Genomic DNA, 12,246 nt, shown 5'->3' on the forward strand with positions numbered 1-12,246 from the left:
TAGAGCTCACTAAACATACACGTAAGCCATTGCCCCAAGCTATGGTAGAAGCTATGAGGAAGTAGAGATTGCTTGGAAAAATGTGTTCCAGCACATCCCACCCAGTCAATACAGGCGAGTCAAAGAAGGGTGTGGGAAAGGGTTGCAGGAGAGGATTTTCTGAAGTGAGTGAAATCTCAAGTACACCCTGAAAGATGAGTAGCTATTAACCCAGGGAAGGGAAGATGGAGGGGAAGGAGAATGTTTCAAGAGAAGAAAACATGACCGAAGTCCTGGCAGCAGGAAAAGCTTGGCATGCTTACGAAACTGAAGTTTCAGGAGAACTGATAGGAAACGTTTGGCAGGGGCTGGGGAAGTGACACTAAGCCGAGAAGCAAGAAGAGTTTCAATGATGACCAGAGCCAGGTGAAATAGGCTTCATTTTGGGTTTAATCCAAAGACAATGGAAATCATTACAGGGTTCAAAGCGGGAAAGGCAATATATATATTTTTGAAAGAGGCGGCAGTATAGTGAATAGATTGATAGAAAGCAAAACAGTGAATAAAAAAATAGATGAAAGAATAAATAGATGGATGAATGGAGCCAAGGCAAGTAGACCAATTAGGAGACTGTTACAACTATCTAGCAAGAGATAATGGTATCCTGGCCTAGGAAAGGGGCAGTGAGGTTGGAGATGAGTGGGCATCTTAGAGTGATAGTTTGGATGCCAAATCCATAGGACTTGGTGATTGGTGATATGAGATATTTCAAGAAGAATCCTGATTTCTCAGGTTTGTGATTTGGGTAACTGGGTCATACGGAGATAGGAACATGGTGGGGATTATGTTTGAGTGGTAAAAGGCAATCAGTTGAGACACATGGAGTTTGAGATGTCTGTGCCACATCCAGTAAGAGAGCACTGGAGTTAGTGGAGCTCATCAGAGAAGGAAGGGCTTGGTACGTTGTCATGAGGTCATCCTCCTAGAGAAGATGCTTGAAGCTGTGGTAATAGATCTAGGCTAGCGATTAGAGTGGGCAGGGAAAAGAAGCTTAAGACAAAACAACACAGAATTTTATCATTTAAGAGAAGGAAAGAATACATAAGAGACCGAGAAAGAGCAGATGGAGAAGAAGAAGGAAATCCAGGAAAGCGTGAGGTCACAGGCACCAGTGGGGGCATGCTCTTAAAACAGAATGGGCTACTGTGCAGCAGGTACTGGGAGCTCAAGTAAAATAAGAGCTCAAAGAAAGTTTTGGGTTATGTTAACTGTTCATCTTCATGTCCATGCTATTTAGTAAACAGGTTACATTTTCTATTCTTAGAGCATTTTTATCATTCTTTAAAATATGGTTAATTCCTAAATGTCTCAATTAAGACGTGACAAAAGTTTAAGATAAGTATTGGCATCTTCCTCCAGAGTGGTATATTCTGGTCCAAGTTCCATATTTAGCATTCGTTTGGAAATAATAATAGAGGATCTTTAGTTTGCTTTGTGTCTCTTAGCCATATGAGCTCTGCTTTGGGATAGAATCTTTTTCTATAGCATTTGAATTGAAGCATGATCAATTTTAAAGTTAAAAGTATGTGTAACCCCTTTACTTCTATGTGTTATAAACCCTTTGAAGGTTGGTTGACAGCAGTGCATTTCACCACGCTTAAAGAGTGAACTACGAGCTGGAGATTTAGTCATCTTCTTTCCTGTTTCTTTTCCAGCTCCAGGAGACCGTGAAAAGGAAGTTGGAAGGAGCCCGATCACCACTTAATGGAGACCAGCAGAATGGTGCTTGCGATGGGAGTTTTTCTCCAACCAGCAAACGAATACGAAAGGACATTCCCACAGGGATGGAAGCCATCAACAGTTTGCCCAACAACATGCCACTGCCTTCAGCTTCTCCTCTTCACCAACTTGACCTGAAGCCTTCTTTGCCCTTGCAGAATAGCGGGTCTCACACTCCTGGGCTTCTAGAAGACCTAAGTAAGAACGGTAGACTCCCAGAGATTAAACTGCAGCCTGTTAATGGTTGCAGCGACCTGGAAGACAGTTTCACCATCTCGCAGAGCAAGGAGCTCAAACAAGAACCTCTAGATGACCCTACTTGCATAGACACATCAGAAACATCTCTTTCTAATCAGAACAAGCTGTTCTCAGATATTAACCTGAACGATCAGGAATGGCAAGAATTAATAGATGAACTGGCCAACACGGTTCCTGAAGATGACATACAGGACCTGTTCAATGAAGACTTTGAAGAGAAGAAGGAGCCAGAATTCTCGCAGCCAGCCACAGAGACCCCTCTCTCCCAGGAGAGCGTGAGCGTGAAGAGCGACCCCTCTCACTCGCCTTTCACGCACGTGTCCATGGGCTCTCCCCAGACGAGGCCTTCTTCTTCTGGTCCTCCCTTTTCGACCATCTCCACGGCCACAAGTCTGCCTTCTGTCGCCAGCACTCCCGGCGTGCCAAACGCCGCCAGCTCACCAGCAAACTGTGCGGTGCGGTCCCCGTCCACGCCAAACGCGGCCCACACTGCTGGCCAGGCTCCCCCAAGGCCCGGAAACAGTTATCTCCTCAATCCGGCTGCAGCGGTGTCGGTGGCCGGGTCAGGCTCAGGCCCTGTGGCTGTGCCCAGCTCCGACATGTCCCCCGCGGAGCAGCTCAAGCAGATGGCGGCGCAGCAACAGCAGAGGGCCAAGCTCCTGCAGAAGCAGCAGCAGCCGCAGCAGCACCCCAACCAGACCTCCAGCTGGTCCCCGCTCGGGCCACCCTCCAGCCCCTACGGCGCAGCTTTCCCGGCAGAAAAACCAAATAGCCCAATGATGTACCCCCAAGCCTTTAACAACCAAAACCCGATAGTGCCTCCCATGGCAAACAACCTGCAGAAGACGACCATGAATAACTACCTCCCGCAGAACCACATGAACATGATCAGTCAGCAGCCAAATAACTTGGGGACAAACTCCTTAAGCAAACAGCACAACCTTCTCACGTATGGCAATACCAAGCCCCTGACCCATTTCAGTGCGGACTTGAGTCAGAGAATGACACCGCCCATGGCCAATCCCAGCAAAAACCCGCTGATGCCATACATCCAGCCGCCTCCGCAGCCGCCCGCACAGCAGCCGCCGCCACTGCAGGCGCCCAGGGCACACCTGAGTGAGGACCAGAAACGCATGCTTCTCCTGAAGCAGAAAGGAGTGATGAACCAGCCCCTGGCCTACGCTGCGCTGCCATCCCCCGGTCAGGTAAGTGTGAAAGGGCGACACCGTGAGCCGTGCTCGGGTGCGTGTCAGATGGTCCACATGTGATGACCTGTGCAGTTACTTCCCACATGTCCTCATGTAGTGACCAGAGTTGCGGTTGTTTGTCTCCCCCCCCCCCTCCTTTTTTTCTGAGGTAGAAAAGGTTGGCATGATTAAATTTCCTATATTTGAATGCCTGGGAATCAAACTTCTTTTATTCCTGGCAGCAGATAAGAAATGAGAAATTGCACAATGTGTTTGCGCCGAGGGAAGCCATGCTGTTCAGGTCACAGGGCCAAACCTGATGCTTCTTATCTCCCCGGTCGTTCAGTCCCGGGCTCTGGTGGGGAGAAGGCCAGAGCCTTTAGGAATCTCTACAACAGTTTGATGATAAGGCCCTGGACAACCTTCGCCAAATGATGAATCATGGAAATCTGGGTTCTTGATGTTCAAATGTGGGAGAGTTTTCTGTGAACTGGAGGACAGATTTTTATAGAAATAGTCAATGTTTAAACATCTGTGGGTGAACTAAGGCAATGACAGGCTGTTTCAACCTCGTGACTTGGGAGTGTGGTCAAACCTCTCCAAGCTCTTCGGCTCTAATTTAGGAAAATATGACGGTGACTGTACCTTAGCGCTGTAGCCAAACAAAGTCTCCTCTCTCCCACTTCATGACATCCTGGTCTGGGCAGTACGGCTGCCAGTGATCTGTGGTAAAACTGAGTGGTGACCAAGTGGGGAGTGGATAATCATTGATCAGCTTCCTTCTCCTTATCCTGACCATGGTGGCAAGCAGCCGAAGCTCCTGCGACGTAACACTTTCTCTACCTTGAAGGAGAAGAGAATGAGGAAATGCATTGTTCTCCTCCTGACCTTCTCCACACATGAGTGAATTCACGAACCATCACTGGACTGCCTGTTGCTATTTTGCGCCTTAGTCCTCTCAGGATGCTGACATTGCGTTGCGGTTGGAGGTTTTGCAGAAAAGTCTTGGCTTTAAGGGCCCCCGTGTGCAAACAGGTTCCATCTAGTGCTTGGACGTGTCCATAGTTGGATGCATCAGCAGTAATACAGGCAGATCTTGCATCACTAGGCAGCTGTTTGCATCTTCTGTCTCGTGGTGTGCCCCCCCATATCCACCCAGCCACCCTGAACTTGACGGTGGTTGCAGGGCTGGAGGTGGTGCTGGCCTGCAGAGACAGGCCTGAGCTCTGTGGCTTGATTCTTGTCCTTCACAGCCTTCCAACCCCAAAACCTCACCGTGGTTTCTTGTCTGTACATGCCGGCCAGCTCTCAAGAAATTCTGTCTAGAGAAATAAAAATATAGCTCAGTTTACGTCAACTGTCATCTGTCGCTGGTAGGAAAACATCATTGAAATGTGAACTTTTATGTTTTACCTTGGTTTCATTTAAAAATATACATATACCCTATGGGAAAAATGCAGTACTTTATACACTTCAATATTAAGCTATGAAGTAGGCAGAAATATAGGCAATATTCAGGGATGTTTGTTTTATAGCCCAGATGTGTCTGAGGTTTGTGAGGTTGCAGGCTGTCAGGACGGTCTCTTGTTAATACAAATTGCGCTTCTACATTCAGTGTTTCTACACCAGCTACAGTAAAATATTTTCTCCGAGCCAGACCAGAGATGATTAATTCCAACTCACAGACTCTGCAGACACATGAATGCAATGTGAGCCATCCTCCCTCCCCACCCTCACTTAAATGTCTTTTGAAATTTGCTAGCTTGGGATGAAGTCCTTGTCTTTGCTGGAACATGAATTTTAAAGGTGCTTATTTCAGGTCCTTCTGTTTGCCCAGCTATGAGTAACTGAGCTTTGAGCTGCAGTGGTCACGTTTTGAAAGAATGCAGTCAGGTGAAGGAACAAAAGTGGTGGTCGTGGGGGCTAATCACAAGGTGCTTTCAGGGTGGACAGAATCTTCCTGCTCGAGGCCTCATTAGAATAATCACGTCTTAACCTCGTAAGGAACCATTGAGCCAAAGCATGCTTTCTAAGGAAATATAATATTAACTCATCACTGTTTGAAACAAGCTTCAAAATATATATTAAACATGTGAATGTCTTTCTGCAAACATACTATTTATTTCGTGCTTTCATCAGATTGTGGAGCAGTATTTACTTAACTCAGAATAGTTAAGTGCACTATATATGAGTACGTTGCACAAATACGTGCAGGCATTATCGGCAAGATATAAAATGTAATTATACGTAGGTGTGGTTCACATTTGTTTACTGCTGTTGCTAGTGCAATATTCACTTTATTCTTTGTTGGGCACAAAGACCACAATCAGCACTTAGTTTTAATGAATGACTTGAACACCACAGCGAATGACACTAGAACACTGATTTCAAGATAATGATCTTATACAGATGTTTACTCATTTGGCGCATTTGTGGAAAATGCTATTTTTCTCATAAATGAGTAAAAATGTATGCAGTACCTGTATATTTCACACACACACCACACACACACACAAAGAGGAAACTAAAACTAGAAAGAACCCAAAAAGAGCTTACTACAAAAATTTGACTATGTTTTATCACAAAGCTTCACTTCTCTGAATTTATCTCGTATTCCTTATAATTAGAGGTGCATGTACAAAGATTATGCTCATGATATTACTTATAATAGTGAAAAACTGGAACCAAAGTAAGTATTTTGAGAAAAAGATGTATGTGAAAATCATGATGGAAATGCTCATAGGATGAGTGAAGTGAGCAGATCAGACAACAGATTGTATGTTACAACCCAGATTGTGTTTTAAATACATCTAGAAGAATACTGAATAACTAAAATATTAGGAATGGTATTTTGGCTTGGTAAAATTATGAGTGATTCTTGTTTTTCCTCCCTATGGTTTACCAAGTTTTCTATCATACTTATTTGTTAATTCTTACCATTGGGAAAGATACTTTTTAAGGAAAGGAAAATCCCCTATTTTAAAACAGTGTATACTATGCTAATTATTTAAGGGAATATTTGTATTTTTTCCCATTTGCCAGTTGGGTTGAGGTGGTACCATTATTTTCCATATTTTTTTACACAGATTTACATATAGTGTTAGTTATGAAGGAGATAGTTCCAACCCCGTCTGCCCACAGTCCCTCTCTTTCCCTTTCTCTGTCCACCTCCCCCTCACATTCCTTATCATCGACTCTTAATTCCCATAAAACTGTAGTTAATGTAGTGACAAGAAAAGTATCAGTGAAACTTCTACAATTTAAAAACTTCCGAATCTTCTCTGGGCTGTGTTCTTGTATTATTTCTCTGATCATTTCTCCTTTCCCTTTTCACAGTTTGTTTTTGTTTTTTACTTTCTGGAACTTCTGTTGTCTTATATTGGACTTTCTGAGTCATTTTCTAATTTTTAAAATATGTGTTTCTATGGTGAAGCAGCCAGAACTTACTTTGGTTGTGTCTATCTATTATCTCTTTCTGATTTTGTTGTTTCTCAAGGACAGGATCTCTCTCTGCCTCTCTCTCTCTCTCTCTCTCTCTCTCTCTCTCTGTCTCTCCTCCTCTCTCCTTTTCTCCCTTCCCCTCTCTGTTTTTACTATTTTTTTCATAGTACCTGACATTACATCTTAAACATAAGAATGTTTAATAAATCATGAAACATGGCAATTATCAAAGTTCGAAACAAAAATCTGTTTACAGTGGATTCTCAGCTCCAGTGGAGAAAGCATTAGCACAAATAACACAGCTGCTTTTGAGATCAAACAGAAGAACTGGAAAGGCAGGTCTAAAAGGAATCCTTTGATAAGAGGTGGTTATCTTGAACCAGCAGAACAACAATGAGGTTGGGGTGGAGGGGGGAGGCAGTCAGCCTCTGTGTCTGACAAACAGAAACACAACAGAGCAACTCTGGAAGGAGTGGTCTGGGAAGGTGACAGGGGTGCCCAGAACCCGGGAATAACTTTTACACGGAACAGTGGAAAGTGAATGCGTTCCTAAGTGTGATGTGAGTTTTTAGCAGTTGCGATTGTAGGACTAGAGAAAGAGGATGACTATGCTCCTTTATTAATGCTTTCCACGCTGTTCACGGTGTGTGGTTGCGTACATCAGAAAATGAGTACGTATATTCTCGTATTTTATAGAATACTTCTCCCTTTCCATTTTATTTTACCAAAATCTGTTGGGTACCATGTGAGGTGTATTATTATAAGCTTTTTAGTCATAAAGTCTCCACAGAAAGGACAGGGTTCCAATAGTAACAACTACCATGGAAATCTCTTTGAGGATAGATTTCCCTTAACTTTAAAAACTTGGAGTCCCTTTGTTATGCTTCCTTAAAATATATATAATTTTTATTTTATCCAAATAATATATGACATAGTGCAGAAAGTCAAATAGTGCCAAAAGGCTTATAGTAGGGAAGAGCTCTCTTCAATTCTGCTTCTCCACAGAGGGTCACTTGAGTTCAAGAAGTCGTTTTCTTGTGTTCATTTCCACAAATGCTTACTTATTTCTCACTATTCTAGTTATTTCATTGTATAGATGAGGATTCTACTCACTTGCACGACTGTCTCCTCACAGACACAGCCCCTTCACGCTCATGGTCTCCTTTTTCTCTTCCCTGTAGTCTCACTATATGCTAGATGTATATAACACAAATTATGATTTTTAAAGTAGTCCCTATTTACATGACTGATTTTTTGCATAGTGTCTCACAGTTTAGCTGTGTGGAATGCTATATTTCCTTTCCTGTATAACTTGTTTTTCCTGTAATTAATAACTGCCTCTCTTTCTTTTAATTGGTGGTGACTCTTCACACCTGATCAGTCTAGCCTCAAACTTTTCTGACTCTGCAGAACTCTCGATGAGCTCGAACACATCAAATAATCTATTTTTATTATATTTTCTTTTTTTCCTCCCCTCCCCCACACATCTCTCTCTTTGTCTTTCTCCATCTCCTCTCTTTCTCTCTCCCTCTTCCCCTCCCCCTTCCTTCAGTGTCTCTCCTGAAGGCTTATTATACCCTGTTGCTGCAGTTGTCTTGCTCTGCTGATTTATTGAAGTCACCATCATTCTTGGAATGTTCCCGGGCCCTTCCATATTGCATTACATTTTCTTGATTTCTCTTTTTCTTTCTTGACTTAGTCCTTCAAATGGGTGGAGCACAGTCCCTCAGAGCTTATTAAGAAAGGATGCCCGGGAGATCATTTCTATGGAAACTATTTTTGAGACTGTCTTTGTCCTCACATTTGATTGATAGTTTGCCAGATACCAAATCATAGCTAAGAAAACATATTTGATCAGAATTTTAAAGGCATTTCTTCATGGCCCCATGGTTTTCATAATATCCAGTGACATTTAGATTCCCTACTCTATGGGTATAACCTGTTTCTTCACTCTGAGAGCTTTTCACACCTTCTCTCTGTCCCTGAAATTTCATGATGCTGTATCTTCGTTCACTGTGACTGGCACTATGAACTTTTACAAAAAAAAAAAATCTGGAAACATGTATCCTTAAGATTTGTGATATGTTCTTGTATTATACTTTTTGATCATTTTTCCCTTTCCTTTTCTCTTTTTTAACTTCCTGGAACTTTTATTCAACAAGTATTGTACCTGCTGGATTATTCTCTAATTTTCATATCTTTGCCCTTTTTTTCAGTGTCCTATGAGATTTCCTCAACCTATGAGATTTCCTCCAACTCTAAAATTAAATGTTTTGTTTTTATTTATCACACAATTTTTGTAACCTCTTTCTTGTTCTTCGATATACCCTTAACTGTCATTTTTAAATTAAGTTTTCTTGTGCTCCCTCCCCATTATCTGTTTCTCCCACACACCATTCTCACATGCTCTTTTTTTTTTTCCTTCGTGTTAGGACCTTTTCTTAAATGTCTTTTTATTTTATGAGCGCAACACAATAAAGCTAAGTCGTTGTTCAGTGCCCTTGCCCGGGGCTTGTCAGACGGGAGGCTCTGCTGTAGGCAGGTTGGGCTAGAACCCAGCCATTTCACTGGGTCAGTCCGTGTCTGTAGATTTTCTCCGCCAGTGTCCGGTCAGGAAAGACTCCTTCAATCCCATTACTGAGAGTTGTGAATCTGCAGGCTGGCTTTCCGGAACTGAGTAGAGCAATAGAGTTTTAGGTGAAGGATGTCTCACTAAATACAATGTAGACTTTCACATAATCTCCCCATTTTGGGACAGTTCCTCACCCCACCCTCAACTAGGGCTGAGATGCAGGATTGCAGTCTCGTGACTCAGTCTCTCCAGAGAGGCATACACCTTTCTTCTTCTGCTCCGAGGGAGCATGTGTGGCCCCCCTCTCAGTTCAACAGGACTTCAGCCAGTTTTCCCTTTGTGTGTCCCCCACCCCCACACGGGCATCCTGAGGAACTTCCTCCTTCTGAGACTTCCCAGCATCCTCCAGCTTGGACCACCTGGCTCTCTGTTCGGCTTTCCTGCCGCCGGGCGCAGTGGAGCTTTTCCTTAAGCCTCTGTGTCGTTTACCACTCAGCCTCTGATTTTCATCTTCCAAAATTTGGTCGACGCCCCTCGACTGCTATTTTCCACCTTCCATCCTCTTTGTTCTTGAATGTTTATATCACTTTTATTCCTTTATTGTCATTTTATCCCTTCGTTGTCATGTATCCCTTTATTGCCTGTAACTGGGTATCACAGAAAGCCGAGATAAAGGCAGGTGTGTTCCGTCTACCCACGGCCCCTTCAGTAACTTGCGGCATCTATCTGAATATCGAGGAGTATCCGGTACTAAAATTTATATTTTACAGCAAATTTCACATTCTTGCCTCTAACATTTTGGGCTTTATTAGGGCTGGTTTCATGAAACCTGAAGTGCTCTCTTAAGATAAAATTTACATATGTCAAACACACAGGCTTGTAAGGACAGCAGTGTCAACATGATCAGCACACTATTTTAGGGGAAAAAAAGGTCTTGTAATTATAACCGTTAAGCAGTTTTTAGAATCTTGAAAATATTGACTTTCTTCAAGGACTATGAAAACAATTTAGGTGTCATGACCCTGACTGAACCCATGGTAACCGACCGCTCAGATGCAAGGTACAGTATTGACTGAACACTCATCACAGCCTGAACCTGCCGCCCAGCCGCGGGGCCAGCGGGCAGAACTACTCCACAAATGCAGGTAGCAAATGAAATGTTCCTGTCGATGGGTGTAACAGCCATTTTACACGCATGCTGGCGTATTGTGAAAACCCCGCCAGCATCTTAGAATTATGAGGCTAGGAGTAAACAGCAGAAAAAGAACAGTTCTAGGAGAGGAATCCATTTTATAATCGCACTGGTGAAGAGAGAGGTTTTAATTAGCCCCCTATGAGAATACACTTTAAAGGTTTTGTATGACAAGAATATTCCTATTTACAGAGAGCTTACAACCCATCAAACCGTGTTTCTGAACTTTGTGGGCCTAAGCATCACCTGGGGAAATTGTTTAAGATGCAAGTAATCAGATTCCACTGCCAAAGACAGAGCCAGCGGGTCGGGGAGGCCTGGGAATATGCATTTAACAAGCAGCCCACCTCCACTACCATTGTCTAATGGGGAAATAGTACCTAAGGTAATTGAAACTTTAATTAAAGCAACCTGTGTTTATTTCATTACTCAATATTTGCATGTGCTTCAATTTGGCAGTTATTGTCTGTGAATTATAAATTCTGTGAGGTCTAAGACTTGTATTTCAAGTAAGATGGGAAATTGTGCTTACTCGAGGTTTTTGTTTTTGAAGATTTTATTGATTTTAGAGAGAGAGCCAGAGAAAGAGGGAGGGGAGCGGGAAGCATCAACTCATAGTAGTTGACTCTCGTATGTGCCTTGATCAGGCAACCCCAGGGGTTTTGAACCGGCGACCTCTGCATTCCAGGTCAATACTTGACCCACTGGGCCACCATAGGTCACTTCTGGTTACTCTGTGTTTGATGGATTTCTTCTTCTAATTCTTTTTCTTTTTTTAGGGTAGAGTACATTTTTAAATTTTATCACTTTTTATTTTTCAATTACAGTTTACATTCAATATTATTTTTCATTAGTTTCAGATGTTCAGCAAAGTGGTTAGAAAAATCACCTACTGCACAGAGTGGTCCCCCGATGCTCCTAGTACCCAGCTGGCCCCATACATAGTTGTCATGCTATTATTGACTGTATCCCCTAAGCTGTAATCTACATCTGTGACTGTTCTGTAACTACCACCAAGTAGTGCTGCTCAATCCCTTCACCATTTTTCCCCCAGTGCCCCAACCCTCTCCCCTCTGACAGCTGTCAGTCTGTTTTCTGTATCCATGAGTCAGTTTCTGTTTTATGTGTTCGTTTATTTTGTTCATCAGATTCCACATATATGTGAAATCAAATGGTATTTTTCTTTCTCTGTCCAATTTATTTCACTTAGCATAATGCCTTCTAGGTCCATCCATGCTGTCGCAAATGATAACATTTTATTCATTTTTTTGTGGCTGAGTAGTATTTCATTGCGTAAATGTACCACAGATTTTTTTTTTAATCCAAGCATCTATTGATGGGCACTTGGGTTGCTTCTCTACCTTGGCTAGTGTAAATAATGCTGCAGTGAACACAGGGGTGCAGATCCTGACTATGTTTTATAAATCACGGAATCACTCCTGTTGATTTTCTTCAGAGGACAAAGCAGTCCATCCACCCCACGACCCCCTGACATCCACCATGGTGAAGGGGGAATTCCTTTCGTCTCCACGAGAGGATTGGTTATTCATGGCTCTGTATCAGGACCTACTGAGGTCACGGTCTTGTGTGCGCCAAGCTTCTCACCTCAAGATCTGCAGGAAGACAGACTGCCCTGGAGTAAAAGGCGCACACGTCAAAGGAAGTGCAGGGCTTACCTGGGACCGCTCTGTGATGTCCTCCTGGGGGCAGGCCTGCTCGCGGGCACATCCGTAGGGCCACAACTTGGTGTTCCGTGTTCTGGCACTTTCCATTGAAGATGGCGTCCAGGCACTGTTCCCAGAGGAGGCGCTGTGTTGGCCAGATTCCTGATTCCGTTT

The 12,246-nt window shown here is 43.2% G+C and overlaps 1 protein-coding gene across 3 annotated transcripts in view; it reads left to right on the plus strand.

Moving 5' to 3' along the window:
• MAML3 (mastermind like transcriptional coactivator 3) overlaps positions 1-12,246 on the plus strand; it is a 423,907-nt gene that overhangs the window by 247,212 nt on the left and 164,449 nt on the right. For all 3 annotated transcript variants that reach the window (XM_066233050.1, XM_066233055.1, XM_066233056.1), the window contains one exon: positions 1,695-3,221. In XM_066233050.1, coding sequence (XP_066089147.1) covers positions 1,695-3,221 — 1,527 coding nt within the window. The remainder of the gene's footprint in view (positions 1-1,694; positions 3,222-12,246) is intronic.

This window comes from Saccopteryx bilineata, chromosome 1, assembly GCF_036850765.1.
Source record: "Saccopteryx bilineata isolate mSacBil1 chromosome 1, mSacBil1_pri_phased_curated, whole genome shotgun sequence".
NCBI lineage: Eukaryota > Metazoa > Chordata > Mammalia > Chiroptera > Emballonuridae > Saccopteryx > Saccopteryx bilineata.